The 21,568-nt window shown below is 42.8% G+C and overlaps 1 protein-coding gene across 2 annotated transcripts; it reads right to left on the minus strand.

Moving 5' to 3' along the window:
* Positions 1-1,614: 1,614 nt before the first annotated feature.
* On the minus strand, positions 1,615-20,561 carry ZFP62 (ZFP62 zinc finger protein). 2 transcript variants are annotated; one of them, XM_070416810.1, is made up of 2 exons: positions 20,507-20,561; positions 1,615-5,430 (listed from the first exon to the last, which is right to left on the minus strand). In XM_070416810.1, the coding sequence occupies exon 2, from the start codon at positions 5,315-5,317 to the stop codon at positions 2,723-2,725; it is 2,595 nt and encodes an 864-aa protein (XP_070272911.1). In that variant the 5' UTR covers positions 5,318-5,430; positions 20,507-20,561; the 3' UTR covers positions 1,615-2,722. The 2 variants fall into 2 exon arrangements, with proteins under 2 accessions (XP_070272911.1, XP_070272910.1); XM_070416809.1 differs by lacking the exon at positions 20,507-20,561 and adding an exon at positions 18,407-18,645.
* Positions 20,562-21,568: the final 1,007 nt, after the last annotated feature.

Consider the following 21,568-nt stretch of genomic DNA (forward strand, 5'->3'; position numbering starts at 1 on the left):
AATTAGACAGGTTTTTTTAGACACTGCTTTTTTTAAGCATTTTGATTTACCTACATATGTTGGAAATTTTACTTTTCTTCTCGCATATCAGAAGTTTTCTCTGAAAAGAGGTGGGGGATGGTGGTCCCTAAACCAGCTCAAGTCCTGAGGGTCTGAACAGAAGCAGTCAAACCACCTCTGCACCAGTCTGCCTGGAACAGGTGGAGACCCAAAGAGCCCTCCTTGTCTGGATCATTCTGAGCTGCACGTATCTGTCCTTAGATAGGCTCAAGACCAAGAGGCCCCAGGACCCACTTCTTGTGCATGAGTCGATGGAGGTTCTCGTAGTAATGTGTCCCAGTGCTCAGTAGGCAAGGGCTCTCAAAATTCCCATCTGAGTGGTTACTCTCCTGAAAGTAGGCAGTGCATTATGGGGACCTCAAGCCACTGGCACACTGACAGCCCTGGCTACACAGAAACCTCAGGTAACCCAGTCATCCAAAGCCATACTGGTATTATCTTCAGTAAATGAAGATGAACCGGTGACTCCTAAAATTGATACTCCATGGCCTCCCTCCTTTTTGTCCACTGGGCAAGCCCTGCTAGAGACTGGCCACTCTGAAGGATGTGTGAGCTTTGATGCCTTTCATCAGGCCAACCCATTTCCCAATCCCCCCTCTTAATAAAAAAATAAACTGTCTGGCCCAAATACCACTGTTACCTCTTCTTCCTGACCAATAATGATGCTCACTTTCCTCTGAGCACTGCATTTTAGTTCAGCATCCATTGGGGTAGCTTTGCTTATGGACTTTCTCTCTTATATATCCTTTATTTACTCCTCCTGCCCAGTGCCCAGGACAGTGGACTGTGCCTAGCACATCCTCAACAAGAATTTGCTGAATATATTAACCCAAGTCTATGGAGAGAATCATGTTTGCCAGTGCTGCATGTGGAGAGGACAGAGCAAGTGTGGTAGTGACATTCCAAAGTGGGAGTTGAATGACAGAAATACATTATCTATCCCTTTCCTAGTTCCATCTCTACTCCCTCTGTCTAAATTTACTGATGAAGGCTTGGAGACAAAGTGAAAAAATTATACTCCTAGAGAGAGGAATGTAAACTTTGTGGCAAGATACACGAAGTCCTAGAGAGAGCAGGGACACTATCTGGCACGAGATTCTTCTCTTGTAAAAGAGTGAATTTTGGAACCAGAGAGCTGACAGGGAATTCAGCCTCCACAGACTGGACCCACCCAGACTATTCTTGGACAGGTTACTTAACACTCAGAAGATTCTCATTTCACTCTTTGAGTTACCTAGTTAACAGCTTTATACAAAGTCAATATTTTGTTAAATTTTATCAGTTCCTAACAGAACTGTTTGTGTGGTGACTACCATTAAGAGCTTGCCCGTTCCCAGGAGTTATGATTCAGCACCAGTATGTGAGGTTCAGTCCATGTTGCACTTCTCCTGGTGGAGGTACCACCTCACTTCTATTGAGACCTGAGCTGCTAGCGCTGGGGGCTGAGCCCCTGCTGCCCTCCGAGGTTTGTATCTGGCATAACGTACCCCACAAAGATGTGACACAAACGGCTTTCCCTGCATACTGCTCCATCTCAAGTCCAGGCACAGCCTGTTTGCTTTTGAGGGATTTCTTTATTGGAGTTCCACCTTACCTTGCCACAATTATCAGTCTCTTCATGGCTAAGAGAGAGTAAGCCCTGAACAACATACTCATAATATTTTACAAAAAACAATACACACATGTAGTGCATAAAAGCTTTACAATAACAGCCCAACACAATCATTTTACAAGATTAAGAAGCATGAATTTCCTATGCCCTGATTATTGGTACTTAATTTTTTCATTTCTACAATAAAATGCTCTCCTTCTCAGCATTCCTATTCATAGGAATCCCTGAATCAATTCTTTTTGTGCAAATTCATAATGATGTGTCCCGTTAGTACCTGAATGTGCTGTATTTCTCTCCATGGCACAACCTTTTATTTGTAGGTTTTCACTCATTACACATTTATTATTCATTGAGGGGGTTTATTTGAATTTTAAAAAAACTTGCACCCACTCAACTAGTGTATCACATTATAATAGCATAATCCAATCAACCTGTCTTTTTTTTTTAAGAGGTTCTCTCTTATCTTACACTCTTTACTTTCCCCACAAAATTCAAATTTTATTCCAAAATTTGTCATCATCTCCTTCCCAAACCACTCAATTATATTAACTTTTTATCCCATGATCACTATTAAATAAATTTATATTCCCTGAAACCTATCTCTCCCTGAATTTGCTTGTTGGAGGACCTTCCTGGGATTTTTCCACTGACCAATCTATAATTAGGACTCAAAGCTATACCTGAATGTCCCACACTTAGATTCACAGAACTTACCTAAATATGAACTTTCTAATGGTGACTGTGTGACTTCTAATTGAAACCCTTTTCTCATTCATATGTTTCCTTGTCTTTCCAGAAATCTCTGCTTATTTTGAAGGTTTTATTTTAACATTCTATCATTTTGATAGGTTTTATCCCCAGTATGAAACATAGGGCTCAACTACCTTGACATTGGAGGCTTCCTTGCTGGCTATGACTGAAGCATAGAAAAGATCATGGTTTTGTTTATACCATGTAAATTATAAGCCATGAACAAGGACCTCAGATATTCTTACATTCACAGGATTGTTCCTCCATTTGAGTTCTCTGAGATTCAGTAAGCTTTGCCTCCTACAGAGACAAGCTCATCCTGGTCCCATCCAGAACATTCCCACCTTCATGAGTTCTCTTTTGTGATGTGCCACTGTAACTTCCCACATTTAAAGATTCCTCCCCTGTATGGATTATTTTATGCTTGGTGAGATCTGATCTGATATTAAAAGCCTTCCCACACTCACTACACTTGAATGGCTTCTTCCCAGTGTGGATCCTTTTGTGTTGGTCAAGGACAGATCTATAATTAAAGGATTTCCCACACTCACAATTATAGGGCTGCTGCCCACGATGGATGCTTTTATGGTTGATAAGACTCGAGTGTGAGATGTAGGCCTTCCCACACTCATCACATCCATAGGGTTTCTCGCCTGTGTGGATCCTTTTATGCACTGTGAGGCCTGAGCTGTTCCGGAATGCCTTTCCACAACCATCACATACATAGGGCTTCTCCCCTGTGTGGATCCTCTTGTGTTGAGAAAGAAGTGAGCTGTAACTGAAAGATTTCCCACACTCGACACATTTGAAGGGTTTCTCCCCAAGATGAACTCTTTTATGGCTTATAAGAGTTCTGCTTGAGAAAAAAGCTTTTCCACATTCATCACATGTATAGGGTGTCTTGCCAGGGTGGGTACTTTTATGGTTAATAAGGCTTGAGTGTGAGATGTAGGCTTTTCCACACACATCACATTCATAGGGTTTCTCCCCAGTATGAATTCTTTTATGCACCTTAAGGCTTGAGTTGTTTCTGAAGACCTTCTCACACCTGTCACATTCATAGGGTTTTTCTCTAGTGTGAACTCTTTTGTGTTGAGAAAGGAGTGAGGTGTAATTAAAAGATTTCTCACACACATCACATTTGTAGGGCTTTTCCCCAAGATGAATTTTTTTGTGGTTTATAAGGGTTCGGTATGTGATAAAGGCCTTTTCACACTCCTCACACTTATAGGGCTTTTCCCCAGGGTGTACACTTTTATGATTTATAAGGCTTGAGAGCGAGATGTAGGCTTTCCCACATTCTTCACATTTGTAAGGTCTCTCCCCAGTATGGATTCGTTTATGTACTTTAAGACCTGAATTATTTCTGAAGGCTTTTCCACACTCATCACACCCAAAAGGTTTCTCCCTCGTATGAATCCTTTTATGTTGTTCAAGGGCAGAGCTATAATTGAAAGATTTCTCACAATAGCTACATTTATAGGGCTTCTCCCCAAGATGGATTCCTTTGTGGTTTTTAAGGCTAGAACGTGAGATATAGGCTTTCCCACACACATCACACTTGTATGGTTTTTCCCCAGTGTGGAGCCTCCTGTGGACTTTGAGACCTGAATTGTTTCTGAAGGTTTTGCCACACACATCACATACATAAGGTCTCTCTCCAGTGTGAATAGTCTTATGTTGAAGAAGAAGTGAGTTATAGCTGAAAGATTTTCCACACTCCTTACATTCATGAGCTTTCTTCCCAGGGTGAATGCTTTTATGGACTGCAAGACCTGAGCTATAGCTGAACGCTTTGCCACAGACATCACACTTGTAAGGTTTCTCTCCCGTGTGGATTCTTTTATGTACAATAAGGCCTGAGCTATTCCTGAAGGCCTTCCCACATTCATCACATTCATAAGGTTTTTCTCCAGTGTGGATGACTTTATGCTGAATGAGGAGAGAGCTATAATTAAACGATTTCTCACACTCATCACATTTGTAAGGTTTATCTCCAAAGTGGATGCTTTTATGGTTTAGGAGTGTTCTGCAAGTAATGAAGGCCTTCCCACACTCATCACATTCATAGGGCTTTTCACCTGTGTGGATCCTTTTGTGAACCCTAAGGCCAGAGCTATTACTAAAAGTTTTCCCACAGATATCGCATTCATAAGGCTTCTCCCCTGTGTGGATCCTTTTGTGGACTCTGAGACCAGAGCTGTTCCTGAAGGCTTTTCCACACTCGCCACATTCATAGGGCTTCTCCCCAGTGTGGATCCTCTTATGCTGGTCTAAAACAGAGCTATAGTTGAAAGATTTTCCACACTCATCACATTTACAGTTTTTCTCCCCAGAATGGGTGCTTTTATGGTTTATAAGGCTGGAATAGGACATGTAGGCTTTCCCACATTCCTCACACTTATACGGCTTCTCCCCAGTATGGATCCGCTTGTGGACTCGAAGGCTTGAACTGCTCCGGAAAGTCCCTCCACAGTCTTCGCACTCATAGCGTTTTTCCCCAGTGTGCATAATTTTATGTTGAATAAGGCGGGAATTATATTTGAAGAATTTCCCACACTCATCACATTTATGAGATTTCTTAAAAGCACTGGTTTCCTGCTTCAGATGGGGATGTGAATTTCCATTGATGTTCTCCACACATTTGCCTTGTTCACTGCTTCTCTGTTCTATAGGGATGGTCTGGTATGTAACGTGCTTTGAGCTCAGATGTAAGCTTTTCTCAGATGCCTTGTCTTTCTGTTCTGTCTTTATATTTGCTGTGTTCTTGGCTTTTCCAATCTTTTCCCTGATGCCACTTTTGTCTTCCATCATTCTTTTTCCCTCAGGCTTTTCCAATTGGTTCTCTACCTTGCTATCCCAATCACAAGTTTCACCAACCTTAGATTCCTGCATATGATCCTTGTGAAGACCTTCCACTTTTAGCCACAGAGATTCTGCATTTCGAACATTTTCACACTTTTCAGTTGATTCCTTATCCTCAGTTCCTCTTGTCTTGAAATGTGACACTAAACCAAGAAAATGAAAATACTTATTCACTTTGTTTAGAAGAAACTGGAAGAATTACATCCAAATTCACTCATTCACTCAAGTGTTTTAACTGCTGGGATACAATGGTGGACATGCCAAAATTTCTGCTGCTATAGGGCTAATGTTAAAATGCTAGAGCCATGGATTTTCAATAAAACAGAGAGCTTTTCTAGCATAGGAGTGGAGATGGTCTAGCCCATGGGCCACGTAAGTCCCAGAAATCAATTGGTCTGGCCCTCTCAAGGCATTAGGGGTGAGTTAATACAATGTTTGACTAAATATAGCAAGCTAATTTTGAGGTTGATAATTCTGTATGGCCCACGAATGATGTTATAAATATCCAAATGGTACTTGGCAGAAAAAAGGTTCCCCACCCCTGGTGAGGGTGAGTTAAAATGGGTTGAAATGATGTACAGAACCAGGGGCAACATTGATCGGTTTTTTAAAAAATGACACCAAGTCATGGAAAAACAAACAGAGGGTAGAAGAAATCTCTAAAAAAGAGGAGACAGATTAATAAGACAAAAGTTAAAAAGACATAATCAGCAGAAGACAAGCAAAACTAAAGAAGAGGAGAAATAGGTAAGTGGAAGTATTAGGGAGGTGGTTATAAAATCATGAGGACAGTCATGTTAGAGATGATACAGAAAACAAGCCTGTTGGTTTGGCCTCCTGGACTTCCCCTTCAAGGAAAACTCTGATCCTGTAAAATGGCTAGTTAAGGTAGCCAGGGAGGAACTCTACATGGAAGAGGACACTCTGGGCTGCCAGGCAAAAAGACTTTCACTCCTACTTTATGAAGAGGCAAAATACAGTCAGAGAATATAAAAAATCAAAAGCAAAAACACAAACCATTAGGCAAAGAAAATCCTTCTGCCTGGGCTCAAATACCTAGCTGTGTCTCTTTGAGAAAGTTATTTAACCTCTTTGTACCACAGCGTCCTCATTGGTGAATATTAAATGAGAACATATGTAAAGTGTTTAGAACAATGTCTGTCACTTGGTGAAGTGCCATATGCTATTATTACTTATTTTGATATTTATTTGAGGTCAGGTCATTAGATCATATTTGGAACCTGAAGACAAAGCACAGGACTCAGGAAAGGTAAATTCCTTTCCAAAGTTTAGGAGCCAGACAGTGTAACTTTGTCCCTGTGACGGTACTCTACACATAGCTAGCACTCCATCAGTAGCCACCTACTGAAAAACTGATGCCTAAGAAACACTTCTAAGTTCCTTATCCCCCAACCTTAGACAATTAAACATTTGTGATCAGACTTAGTTAAAATATGGACCTCTCCTCATACCCTGGGTATCAGACTCTTTTGGGTCAGTACTCTGGACTTCTGTTAGTCCTACGTAAGAAACTCTAAATAAGGAGGAAGCAGAGGCAATAAAAGTGGACATGTATAAAGAATGACACTTATGATCCAACTTATGCTCATGTGACTGTAATGATGAACTCAATTAAAATTAACAGAAAAGGAAAAGAAGCTAGGAACTCAGAATATCACTAAAATAATTTAAAGAAAAAACATCACTCAGCAGACAGTAAACCAAAGGTGGTTCAGCTGAGAAAGCTTCCCAAAATGACACATGATATTAGGTAAAAAACCTTCAGAGGTTCCTGAGAAATGGTGGCACAGCCTAGTTCCTTGCTCCATTTCTTTATACTTTGGGCAGAACAGTCCATGTCACTGGGTGAGCAGTGAAATTCCAGAATCATCAGCACCAACACCTTTGAGCTGTGCTCTGAATCCTGCTTCCACATACATCAGGGACTCTGCTCTATCCATTCCTTTTGGCCTTTATGTTTCTACAGACATAAAACCAAATCCCCTAAAATAAACACACAAAAATTGCTAGAGAAAAAACAGAAAAGGAAGAGCCCTGAGAGGAAGTAGCCATACTAGATATTAAAGTATACCACAGCCCTAGCCAGTTTGGCTCAGTGAATAGGGTGTCAGCCACGGATTGAAAGGTCCTGGGTTCAATTCTGGTCAAGGGCATGTACCTCGGTTGCAGGCTCGATCTCTGGCCCTGGTTGGGGCACATGCAGGAGGCAATCAATCAATGTGTCTTTCTCACTTCTTTGTTTCTCTCTCTGTCTCTCTCCCTCCCTCCTACTCTCTCTAAAAATCAATGGAAAAATATCCTCAGATGAGGATTAACGACAACAACAAATACCATAAGCAAAATCAAGAAATAAATGACATGGAAGAAAACATTTACAACATACATCATACGTAAAGGCTAATACCCTTAAGATATAAAGTATTTTCAAAAGCTGAAGAAAAATAGACTAGAAATCCTACAGAAAAATGGGCAAAAGATCCAAACAATTTACCAAAAGAAATATTAAAATGGCCCTTAAATGTGTTTTTAATTTCACTCAATAGTAGAAGAATACAAATAATTAGACTAAAATACTAATTCTCCCATTAGAATGGCAAATATTCAAATGTTTGACAATCTATTCGGTTGTGAGGCTGTGAGGGAAACAGGCACTCTTATACATTACTGGGAATACAAACTGGCATAACCTCTGTGGAGAGAAATTTGCCAATCTCAAACACAAGCATGTATGCATTTACACGTCAATCCAAAAATCCCATATAGGAATTTATAGTGAAGATATACTTCCAACAATACAAAAGTATATATGCATAGACTTATTCATTGTAGGATTATTTGTCTTCAAAATATGGAAAACTACCTACATGTCCACACACAGAAGAGTGGTTAAATAAGCTATGGTGCAAATACAAAACGGAGTACTAGAAAATAAGGAATAGCTTTATAATTGACCTATAAGGAGCAATTTCAAGGATATATTGTATAGTGATGTTACAGGGTTCCAGGGCGGGAGGAATAGGGAAACTGAGACAGGTAAAGTAAAACAAGACCAAACGGTGTGGGCAATTTGCAGCCAGCTTGTAAATAATAAGCCATTATCTTCCCCAGCCAAGGACACTTGAAGGCAAATGGTTAAAAACCTCCCTAATGAGAGAATGCAGAAAGGGAGGGACAAAGGGGAAGGGAAAAAAAGAGGCTATTTTACTCCCAAAGCAGAAAAGCCAGCAGTCTTAGGCTTGGCAAGATAAAGTTGCCAGGTGCTTCTCATGAATTCTGGGAAGGCCACAACAGAGTAAAAAGGGACCTTGAGAATTACTCTGCACCAAAATATTCAGCAGAAGAAATTTGAGACATATAGACAGGAGGCTACGTAACACCTTGGACCCCCACCCAACTCGCTCTTCAATGAGCTGAGAGCCCGTCTGCACTTCATGAGCCAGATGAATAGGTTTGCTGGCTTTGCTTCTTAATAAAGGTGCATGCTTTAATAAACCGGCTTTTCACAATGCAATGATCTCTTGTATAAATTCACTTATATGAGAAAAGGATCAAAGTTGGGGACAGCCTTCTCCCACTGATTGAAGGGGCTGTCTGGTGATAACTCTAGTGTCAGTGAGAGGTGCCTCTAACAGTAAAAAAGCATATATGTCAACGTTTTGTTTAAGAAAAATAAGAAAACAAGCACGTATCTGTTGGTTTGTTGTTGTTGTTTTACAATAATGAGAATAGCCAGAAAACAATAAAGCCCATTACGCCTCTAAGGGGTGGGGAGGGTGGAATACAGCAGAAGGGATAGGGGAGAAAAACACTCTATACACAGCTTTTTGTATAGTTTTTATTTAAAATTTTAAAATTTATTTATTTATTTATTTTTGGTTAATTCTCACCTGAGGATATTTTCCCATTGATTTTTAGAGAGAGTGGAAGGGAGAGGGAGAGACAGACAGAAAGAATTATCAGCGTGAGAGAAACACATTGATTGGCTGCCTCCACATGCACTCTCCGACTGAGGATTGAGCCTGCACCCGAGGTAACGTGCCCTTGACCGGAAGAGAACCCAGGACCCTTCAGTCTGTGAGCCAATGCTCTACCCATTGAGGCAAACCGGCTAGGGCAATTTCAACTTCAGACTTGTTAAACTGAAGGAATTTTAATGCTTCTTATAGGTAGGACACCCAGAAAATGACTGATTTAATTACATTCATTTTTGCCACCCATCATCCTAACTGGGGAGGTGTCCAGGCTCTCTTGAATATCTTGCAAACAGCAGATGAAAGATTAGTAATAGGTAAGGCTACAGAGGAAGCCTACTGACTGCATCAGAAGAACCCAAATGGGACTCCAAACCCAGCAGGGACCAAGCCTCTCACTGAGCCAGATTGGGACCAAATAATAGAGGCCTGGTACATTTGGAGCATTAGAAAAGATGCATACTAGAAGGTTTGAGAAAGGTTTGAATATTATACAGGATGTATAGCAAAAGCCGAGTGAGGACCTCCCTGAGTTTTTAGAGAGGATCTATCAGGCTTCCTGGAAGTACAAGGATGTAAATCCCCAGGATGCTGAAAACTCACAAATGGTTAACATCACTTTTATTGGACAGAACTCCCTGGACATTAGGAGAAAGCTTCAGCGGATAAATGGAGTTCTAGGAATGAATCTGTCACAATTGGTGGATATAGCCTTTATGGAATTCCATGGAAGAGAAGCTAAAAATCAAAAGCAAGTGATGGTTTTCCTAGAAACTGTCCAGGGAAATCAGAAAAGAAATCAGTGGCAGGGAGAAGGAAAGTAGACCACTGGGCTCCAACCAATGCGCTTATGGTAGGGAAGGACATTGGAAAAAGGACTATCCCAAGAAAGAAGAAAAGATTGCTCCTAGAAAGGGAAAGGGAAATGATCCCTAATGCATGATGGTTGCGTGCAAGAGAGACTCAGATGAGGAATGACGTGGCCCAGGAGCTCCTTTAGATACCTCCCCATCTATACAAATAATAGGGTAATATGCAAATCGATCGGGACATCCTCACGCATAACAACCGATCAGCTGGAGGCTGCGTGTACAGCAGGCGAGGGTGGGTGGGGACTTGCAACGTTGGGGATGGGGGCAGGGCCACGGCAGAGGCCTCCAGGCACCTGCACCAGGGGTCCGCAGGCCTCCTCCCGCTCTGGCCTACCTCTTCAGGGCAATCCGAGGAACCCCGGATGGGTGGGCGGGGCCTACCTCTTTGGGGCAATGGATTGCCGGGCTCCTGCACTGTGACAGGGCACATGACAGGTTGGGGGACCCCCCCTCCCCAGTGCACAAATTTTGTGCACCAGACCACTAGTCCAGTGATGGTGAACCTATGACACGCATGTCAGAGGTGACACGCGAACTCATTTTTTTGGTTGATTTTCTTTGTTAAATGGCATTTAAATATATAAAATAAATATCAAAAATATAAGTCTTTGTTTTACTATGGTTGCAAATATCAAAAAATTTTTATATGTGACACGGCACCAGAGTTAAGTTAGGGTTTTTCAAAATGCTGACATGCCGAGCTCAAAAGGTTCGCCATCACTGCACTAGTCTATTATAATTTCCCCACAGGAGCTCTGGCTACAATTGACAGTGGGGAACGAATTAATTGACTTTCTCCTAGACATGGGGCAACTTAGTTTTAAATTCTAAACTAACAAAAAAAGTTCAGCTACCACTGCAGTTACTGGGGTTACGGGGAAGCTACAACAGCAGACCTTTCTTAAGCCTCTTGAATGTCAACTTGGAGATTTGAAGTTCTAAGGAGATGCTCAAAAAAAAAATGATGGGGGCATATCATAGACCACAAGAGCCAACTTGAATACCCAATTCAGGGTAATTAAGTACAGTAATGAATTATAAGCCATTAATTTAAGTGATCCTCCCAAAAAATATCATACCCATTCTAATAGTTATTAGAATATTACTGACTATATTCCCCTTGCTGCACATTACCCACCCATAAGTACACTATAACTACCAATTTCTACCTCTAAATCCCCTCACCTTTTTCACCCATCCTCCCAACCCCCATCCCATCTGGCAACTGTCAAAATGTTCTATCTTTGATTGTTTCTGTTCTGCTTGTTCATTTATTTTTATTTTAGATTCAATTGTTTGATAGATATGAATTTATTGCCATTTTATTGTTCATATTTTTCATCTCTTTTCTTCTGCTATTTAAAGAAGACCCTTTAACATTTCATATAATACTGGTTTGGTGGTAATGAACTCCTTTAGCTTTTTCTTATCTGGAAAGGTCTTTATCTGACCTTCCACTCTAAATGACAGCTTTGCTGGGTAGAGTAATCTTGGTTGTAGATCACTGCTTTTCATCACTTTGAATATTTCTTGCCACTCTCTCCTAGCTTGCAATGTTTCCATTGAGAAATTGGTTGACAGTATTATGAGCATTCCCTTGTAGGTAACTAACTGCTTTTCTCCTGCTGCTTTTAAGATTCTTTGTCTTTAACTTTTGGCACTTTAATTATAATGTGTCACCCTGGCCGGTTTGGCTCAGTGGATAGAGCGTCAGCCTGTGGACTGAGGGGTCCCGGTTTCGATTCCAGTCAAGGGCATGTACCTTGGTTGTGGGCACATCCCCAGTGGGGGGTGTGCAGGAGGCAGCTGATCAATGTTTCTCTCTCATCAATGTTTCTAACTCTCTATCCCTCTCTTCTTCTCTGTAAAAATTAATTTCATATATATATATATATATATATATATATATATATAAATAAAAATTATGATGTGTCTTGGTGTGGGCCTCTTTGGATTCCTCTTGTTTGGAATTCTCTGTGCTTCCTAGACTTGTATGTCTGTTTCTTCCACCAGTAAGGGAAGTTTAGTCGTTATTTTTTCAAGTAAGTTTTCTATTTCTTGCTCCCTCTCTTCTTCTGACACACCCACAATGCAAATGTTCATACACTTGAAGTTGTCCCAGAGGCTCCTTACACTATTTTCATAACTTTGGATTCTTTTTTCTTTTTGCTCTTCTCATTGGGTCTTTTTTGCTTCTTCATATTCCAAATTGCTTATTTGATTCTCAGCATCCTCTACTCTACAGTTGATTCCCTGTAAATTATTCTTCAGTTTGCAGGCCGACACTCTAGCCACTGAGCCTGAGCTCCTGTAAATTATGCATTTCAGTTAGTGTATCCTTAATTTCTGACTGGTCCTTTTTTTATATTGTTGATGATGTAAGTTCCTTGAGCATCCTTTTAATCATTGAACTCTGTATCTAGTTGTTTGCTTCCTTCCATTTCATTTAGTTCTTTTTCTGGAGATTTCTCCTGTTCTTTCATTTGTGACATGTTTGTCTCTACTTTTTGACTGCTTCCCTGTGTTTGTTTCTATGTACTAGGTAGAGCTGCTATGTCTTTCAGACTTGGTAGAGTGGCCTTGTGTAGCAGGTGTCCTGTAGGGCCCAGTGGCTCAGCCTCCCATTACTTGAGCTGGGCACTCCAGGTGCACCCATGTGGGTTCTTTGCACTGTCCTGTTGTAGTTGAGTCTTGACTGTTGTAGGCATCACTGGGAGGAACTGACCTCTAGGCCAGTGGTTCTCAACCTTCTGGCCCTTTAAATACAGTTCCTCATGTTGTGACCCAACCATAAAATTATTTTCGTTGCTATTTCATAACTGTAATGTTGCTACTGTTATGAATCGTAATGTAAATATCTGATATGCGGGATGGTCTTAGGCGACCCCTGTGAAGGGTCGTTCGACGGCCAAAGGGGTCACGACCCACAGGTTGAGAACTGCTGCTCTAGGCTAATCAGCTGTGAGGAACAGCTACAACCACAACAGAAACACTGTTGTGCAGGAGCCAACCCTATGGAGCAGGAATTGTTTCAGTGGGATTTTGGTGCTCACTGAGTACACCCCTTGCATGTGTCACTCATGGAGGTAGTAGGTTTGTAATCTGGTGTGGTTTGAAGCTGAACACCATGTGCACTGGTTCTGGAGCCTCCCAGGAGGTACAAAGTCAGCTTCTACCTGTGCCCTGCCTGGGATCTTCCAGCACAAACTACAGAGGAATCTGTAAATGGCTGCTTATTGTGTTGGGCTTAGAGGTGTCCAAGAGAGGCCATACTGTGAACCAAGGCAGGCTGCCACTAATGCCACTAATGCCAGGCCTGGGGCCACTTATCAAGAGGTATGGGGCATGCTGAGGCCAGCTGCGGCTTGTTTGAGAGATTTTAAGAAAGTCTGAAGCATGAGCCAAGACACATCATTCCTATGGAAAAACCACTGGAAACAGCTTAGGTGGGGTCTCAGGGAATCTCTAGGGCAGGGGGTACAGTGTGAGCCAGATTGATGGAGACTCAGATATGGTGTCTGCCTGTTGACTTTGTGTCAGCAAAGGAACAATGGCCTCTCCCGGTACTTTTGTCTGGGAGTAAGCTGTGGCTCTTCCACAAAATACCAACTTCTGCGCATGGGCCACGAAGTTTCAATCGCATTGTACGTGCGCGTCTGCACGTGGTATTTTGTGTAAGAGCCACACTCAAGGGGGCAAAGAGCCACATGTGGCTCTCGAGCCGCAGTTTGCTGACCACTGCCTTATCTAATCAATCTGATTTCTTCTACTCAGACCACCCTGCATTAGCTTCTTTGAAATCAGGCGTCAACTCCCAGCCTGCTGTTCCTGGCCCCATTCCATCTCCAACCGTTCTTCTCCTGGCTTTACACTCTTTCCTGGGCAGCTCCAAGCATAAACATGGCTCCTATCACTTCTACAAGCTATCTCACAGAGCCTTATCTCTGGCCCAGAACGCCTCTTCAATTACAGACCCTCATATCCATTCCTGTCCTCCCCAGAGTTACCTAAACCAAAAGGGCTCTTCTCTTTCTCTCATCCCTATACAGTTCTCAAGTCCCTATGCCCAACTTCATTCCCACTGCTGAGGCCTTAGTTTAGGCCCTCCTAAATTCCTTCTGAACTTCTGCTGTAGTCTCTCTACCTTCATTCTTACCCCCATCCAATTCTTCCTCCAACAACTGTCAAGAGTTTTTAAAAGTGCACACCTGGTCATTCCCCAACGCCAAAGCTTCTCAAGCTACTTAGTGTGGCACTTGAAGCCTTCTGCATGCCGTCACTTGGAGTGACTTGCCTGACACTAAATGGGCCATGCTAACGAATCCCTCTCTGCTACTGCACTCACTGGCCCTCAGCCCTGATGGACCCTTTCCCTTGACTCTCTTACAGGTTAATTCTTTTTTTTTTTTTAACTTACAAGGCACCATTTTTATTTATTTATTTATTTATTTAGATTTTATTGATTTTTTACAGAGAGGAAGGGAGAGGGATAGAGAGTTAGAAACATCGATGAGAGAGAAACATCGATCAGCTGCCTCCTGCACACTTCCCACTAGGTATGTGCCCGCAACCAAGGTACATGCCCTTGACTGGAATCGAACCTGGGACCCCTTAGTCCGCAGGCCGACGCTCTATCCACTGAGCCAAACCGGTTAGGGCTACAGATTAATTCTTAATCCCCTCCATGTCCTCTGGGATTTTCTATTTAATTTACTGCTGACTAGCTGGTGTACATGATCACAAATACCTCACTGCTTACCCCTCAGAAATAATCCAGCATTCTCCTTATCCCAGCTCTATTTAACCTCCTCTGTTTGGGTGGGGACACAGTGTTCCATTACCCAACATCGTTCACCCAATCCTCTTAATGACTGAAATCAAAACACATCAATATAAAAGTACATCTTCACTGGAAAGAGATGGTTTGCAATGAGATTCATATTTATCAATACTGAGACTAAGAAAAGGTACAAAACACAGGCAGAAAAGCACCAAGACATATAAAACTAGCACTAAAGTAAATGCTGACACTATGGCTTGAATTTCTGTGCCCTCCCCACCCCCCCCCCCAATAAAAAATTCCTATGTTAAAACCCTAATCCCCAAAGATGAAGGCATTAAGAAGGAACACTGTGGGAGATTCTTAGGACATGAGGATGGAGCCCTCATGAATGGGATTAGTGTTCTTACAAGAGAACCTACAGAGATCCCTTGGTGCCCTGATCTTGGGCCTCCCAACCTCCAGAACTATGAGAAATAAATGTCCGTTGTTTATAAGGCACCAAATCCACAGTACTTTTTAAAATATATTTTTATTGATTTCAGAGAGGAAAGGAGAGGGAGAGATAGAAACATCAATGATGAGAGAGAATCATTGATCAGCTGCCTCCTACATGCCCCCTATTGGGGATTGAGCCCACAACCTGGGCATGTGCCCTTGACCGGAATCAAACCCGGGACCCTTCAGTCTGCTGTGGCCAATGCTCTATCCACTGAGCCAAACCTGCTAGGGCAAATACATGGTATTTTATTATAGCTAAGGACTAAGCTGTTAAAATTGCAACGGCAATGAAGATAATTTAATAAATTATTATTCTTGTACACAATACTAAAGATGTAACCTAATATGTTATCTCTTGAGACTGAGTGTTGCCCAAGGAACTTAGATTATGATCTATATCCTGCTTTTCCCTAGGCACTGGGCTAGTCCTGGGGACTCAAAGATGGATAAGACAAGGCCCTGTCCTCAAGGAGCTTGCAGACTAGGTGAGTTTAGCAGAAAAATAACTAACACATGATAAAAATGGCAGAGGCGTACACAGAGCAGATGAGGGAGGAGGCAGAAGGGATGGAACTGCTTAAAGGACTAGGAAGAGCTTCAGGAAAAGAATAGTTCCAGCAAAGGGAAAAGTTAGAATTAAGGGAGTGGTGTTTACCACCCTCAGGCATCCGGAACAGAGGGCACAGGCACCAATAGGTAGGTGGGCAAAAACAAGGGCTGCCCCACGGTCTGCCCATCATACTAAGGAGTCCAGACTCAATCCTGAGGAGTTTAAGGCAAAGAAGTGGCAAACTCAGATATGCATGTTGGACAATTACTTACTCCATTAAATCAGGAGTTGGTAAACTTTTCCATAAAGGACCTGATAGAAAATATTGTAGATTTTGTGGGCCACATTTGATTCTGTCATGTATTTATATATTTATTTATTCATTTAATCCTCATACCTGAGGATATTTTTTCCATTGCTTTTCAGAGAGAGTGGGAGGGAGGAAGAATGAGAGAAACATGGATGAGATAGATATATCAATTGGTTGCCTCCTGCTTGCGCCTCGACTGGGGCTGGGGACTAACCTGCAACCCAGGTACATGCCCTTGACCAGGAATCAAACCCATGACACTTTGGTGTGCGGGCCAACTTTCTAATCACTGAGCAACACTGGCCAGGGCTGTCATTTATTTTTTTATTTGCTTATTAATATCCCTTTAAAAAAATATATATATATATATATTTTATTGATTTTAAAGAGGAAGGGAGAGGGAGAGAGAGAGAGAGAGAAAGAAACATCAATGAGAATTGTTGATCGGCTGCCTCCTGCACGCCCCCTACTGGGGATCAAGCCCACAACCGGGCATGTGCCCTTGACCAGAATCAAACTCGCCACTCTTTAGTCTGCAGGCCGATGCTCTATTCACTGAGCCAAACCAGCTAGGGCTTAATATCCCTTTAAAAATGTAAAAATCATCCTTAGCTTGCAGGCCATATAAAAACAGACCACAGGCACAGCAGTTTGACAACCTGTAAGGAATCAGAGTTAATTTAAGATGGTGTGATAATGGCATTTTGGTTGTTAAAAATGTCTCTCTCTCTCTCTCTCTTTTTTTTTGGTAGACTGAAACATGCTAGGGTAAAATGGTATTATGTCTATAAATTCCTTTAAAATATTTCAATAAATCAAAAATAAAAAGAGAAAGATGAAACAAATGTAGCAGAATCCTGACAACTGTTGCATCTGAGCTACGAGTATATGCAGCTCATTGTACTATTCTACCATCCTGCATGTTTAAATTTTTTCATAATAAAAAAATTAAGAGGTCACTCATACTAGCTGCAGTGGGAGAATGGAGTGAGGGGACAGAGAACTGAGTCCTAGTGTCTGAGAGATTATAACCCAATCCAGATAACTGATGTTGTCTCACCATCCCAGAACTGCTACAGCCCACTAACTGAAAACTTTTAGACAGTGGTTTAAGAGTCATAATTACATATCAATCACGTCAGATTTTCCCCACACATTTATAGTAAAAAGTATGATATTTTATATATTATTTAAGAAACTAAACCAGCAAAACTTAACTTTATATTTAAATGGAAAAACTTTAGAGATATTCATGAATATCTTTCTCATTTAAATTGTAACTGCTACTAAAACTGTTTTTCCATAAAAATTTTTTGAGCAAGGTACCATGAAGCATGAAAAGCTTTTTCAAATAAGAACTCCAAGTTCAAGGTACAATGAAATAAAGATGTAGTACTACATTTTCACATGATGATTTATTTATGTGTGTGTGTGTGTACATGTGTGTGTATATAGATGTGTGTATACATATATACACACATATATACATACGTATACATGTGTGTGTACATGCAAGTATTTGGGTATTTATTTTTATTCATGCCTTACCGTGTTAAAAAAATAAAATGTAGGAAGCTTACCAAAATAAATACAACAACATATAAACTGGGTGGGTGGGAGGGGGCGGGGAGACAACTGATGTGGTTGCTGAGTCATGAGACCCCCATGACACAAAAAAAGAATCATTCCAAAAGCACAAGTCTTGCATATGAAGAGCCAGAAAAGTTTTAATTTCTTGAAAAAGTTCTCAAGGCTGGATTGGAAATTCCTCTCTAACCAGTTCTCAACAGGGAGCATGGCCCAATAGCCTGGTTACATAAGTCAAAAATGTCAGCCACAGAAAGCCATCTACTCCTTCCAAGTGACACATGACCCATGACCTCTGGGCACCTCTGTACTTGTTCATTCATTTCTACCACCAGTGCCTAGAGAAGCTCGTGCAGACAGTATGAACCTGCCCTAAATTCTTGCCATCCCTGCCCTAGAGAGTCAGGAGCCACTTCTCAAGAGCCACTATGGCTCCCTCTGGTGTAAACTGCTGCCAATTAACCACTTCCTGCAGCAAGCTACAGGTGCAACACGCCAGCAGCTAATCTGATTTCCACAGCACCAACCGTATTTCCCAGGTCGATCCACCACAAGTGACACATCTGGATTCCGTATCTTAGGTGTGTATTTTGACTTGGAGATGACCAAGCCAGCTCTTCTTTCTTCAGAAAGAAAAGAGAAAACCCGAGGGAATGTGAGAACAAAATGTACACCCAGAAGAGAATACTTAGGAAGTGGGAGAATTGGATAAATAAAACCTGGGACTAAGGAGTGAGCGAGAAGTGATATGCAGAGGGTAAGAGAACAATATAGTTTGTGCTTTAGTTATTACTGCATTTGTAGTTTATGAATATCAGAACAGTAAATGGTTAACATGAGTTGGTTCTATTACTTAAAAGTGGACATAAGGATTCAAGACAATTTTTCCTCAAAGTAAAACATGAAATAGAACATTCTCATACCTGGCAGTGGAGAAGAAATCTAGTCATTCTTGGGAATAAGTTAAGCAAAGGAGGTTCTGAAAGAGAGGCTGAGAGATTTTATAAAGCTAAGAGAGCAAAGACTTGACCTGAAGAGAGTCATTTACAGAATTAGTTTGTTAGGCTACTGTCAGACTAACCTCATAAACACAAGTCTAGGAGGGAAAAACTGCTTGGTTGTTGTTGTTTTTTAAACACTACATGTGCTATAACAACTGGCTTAACTGATGTAAAACAAAAATTATTTTATGATTCCTTAAGCACTTCTTTAAAAACCCTCGATCAGATATGCCATAGTATGTCGCTGAATGCGCCATTATAAGGCAACAAAACTTGGGGGGGGGGGGGGGGGGGGGGAGACAATGTCCCTGACTAGATCCAAAAAATTATAGAACATCCAAAACATCCAAAGGATAGCTAATCCAATACCACAGCACTACAGCACTGTAAAAAAATAAAAATAAAAATAAATAGCCCTAACCGGTTTGGCTCAGTGGATAGAGCGGCGGCCTGCGTTCTGAAGGGTCCCAGGTTTGATTCCGGTCAAGGGCATGTACCTTGATTGTGGGCACATCCCCCGTGGGGGGTGTGCAGGAAGCAGCTGATCCATGTTTCTCTCTCACCGATGTTTCTCTCTATCCCTCTCCCTTCCTCTCTGTAAAAATCAATAAAATATATTTAAAAAAGAAAAAGCTCTTTGTGTTCTGATGATCTCTAAGATAAAGTGGACGAAGGGGCAGAACTTTTAAGAACGACCTTCCACCTGTGGAAAGAAAGGGGAACTAACTACATGCACGTTTGCAGGTATCTGCACAAAGAAATCCTAGAAGGATACATTCAAACAAATTAAATGTGACTATTTAATGAGGTTGGGCCTAGGAAAATGGCTGCACGGGAGGAAACCTTTTCGCTGATAACTTTTTTATATTTAAAATATATGAACCATATGGATATACTACATACTTAAACATTAAAAAACACCCACAAACCCTCGTGCTTTCAAAAAGAAAACACGCCTACTGGCCGGCTAGTCCGAACATCTCAAAGCCGTACCCGCAGCCGGGCACCCCTGCACTTTCCCTCCTCGCCGCGGGGTCCCCTTGCCCTACTCCAAGTCCGCTCCTCGTGGGCGGAGCCCGCGCGACAGGCCCCGCCCCTGGGCACCCCCTTCTGCACGCAGGTGGCGCTCCCCCAGGAAGAGGGACGGGAGCTCGACCTGCCCTGAAGCAGGAGCCTCAACATCGTGCCTCCATCCAAGGAAAAAGGGGGGGTGGGGGGGGGCGCATCTGACGGCCCCAGGGGCCCCTCGCAGGCTCGCATTCACGCTCCAGTCCCCCAGCCAAACCTGACCGCCAGGGGACACAGGCGGGGGGGATGGGGAGGGGAGGCGCTAATTTCCACGGCTCCCCTCCCGCCGAGAGCAGGGAAGACTTGAGAAACACGAGAGCGGGGCGTTTCTCTGGCCGCGGGGCAGCCTGGCGCCCGCGGGGAGTCCGGCGTGTTCCAGGGCCGCCCCACGCGCCGCGCCGCCCGCGGTCCTCCCTCCCGCCCCTCCCGCTGGCGCGCCTCCCGGGGAGGGTGGGGACGGGGCACGCTTCCGCCCCGAGAGGGGCAGCCGGGACCGCCCGCAGGGGACACGGGTCGGTGAGGGCCGGGCGGAAGCGGGGCGGCCGCGTACTCACGTACAGGCTGAGGCCGCGCCGCGGGAGTCCGCCGCCAGCGGGACAAAAGCGCGGACGGCCCGGCCGGAAGCACCCGTGCGGCTCGGGGCACTTCCGAGTCCTCTCTGGGAGGCTGGAGGACTGACTCGATGGTACCCCCACCACCCCGTTCGGTGCGCTGGGAGGGCGGGTTATTTATTTAGTGCCGGTCGATGGCGTGCGCTGGGGGCGGGGAGGAGCTACCGGAGAAGCTTCTCGTTTTCGTGGACGTTACATTCCGCGGTGGGGCAGACAATAAAGCAAATAAGTGGCCGTTTAGAATAAACAGCTAACGACCGTCTGTACCCGAACAGAGAGCTCGGAACAAAGTGAGGCCGCGGGTGGCAGGGAGGGGAGGGGGCGGAGCAGAGCGCCCTGCGGGCGGGCGGGGGGGGGGGGGGGTGGGGGGGGGCAGCCGCCAGGGACAAGACCCTGCCAAATATCATTGACATAAAATGACTGAAAAGCTACCCTTTCTTTTGTAGGTCGTATCTATATATTTTTTGGCATCTATATATATAAAAGGCTAAGTCACCAACCAACCGGCTGGCCCATATGACGGGCACTGGCAATTTAAAAATAAACGTTGACTCAAGCATATTGCAGTAACATAATTACCGCACGAATCTTTCTTCCAATTAGTTTCCTTTCAATGTGCACGAATCCATGCACTGGGCGACTAGTACTAGTAATATTGACATTTAACAAAATGGGCTATCATTCTTCCAAGTGCATCTAATGGAGTCTAAATCCACAGTGGTTTAGCCATGATCCACTTTTAAAAGGTCAGATATAATTGGCATAACATTATGTTAGTTGCAGATGTAAAACATGGTTCAATATTTGTATATTTTGTGAAATAGTCACAGTAAGTTTAGTTAGCAATCATCACCACACACACTTTTTTCTTGTGAAGAGAATGTTTAAGATTTATTCTCTTAGCAACTTTCAAATATACAATACAGTATTATTAACTACTAGAGGCCCAGTGCACGAAATTTGTGCATGGGTAGGGTCCCTAGCAGCTGCCACCTGCCAACCGGGGCCT

This window comes from Myotis yumanensis, unplaced genomic scaffold, assembly GCF_028538775.1.
Source record: "Myotis yumanensis isolate MYYU_CA2020_CCGP unplaced genomic scaffold, mMyoYum1.0.hap1 SCAF_5, whole genome shotgun sequence".
In the NCBI taxonomy this organism is placed as follows: Eukaryota; Metazoa; Chordata; class Mammalia; order Chiroptera; family Vespertilionidae; genus Myotis; species Myotis yumanensis.

Excerpts from the sequence above, each read along its gene's own strand:
- ZFP62 (XM_070416810.1), bottom strand. The coding sequence starts at position 5,317 with ATGCAGGAATCTAAGGTTGGTGAAACTTGTGATTGGGATAGCAAGGTA.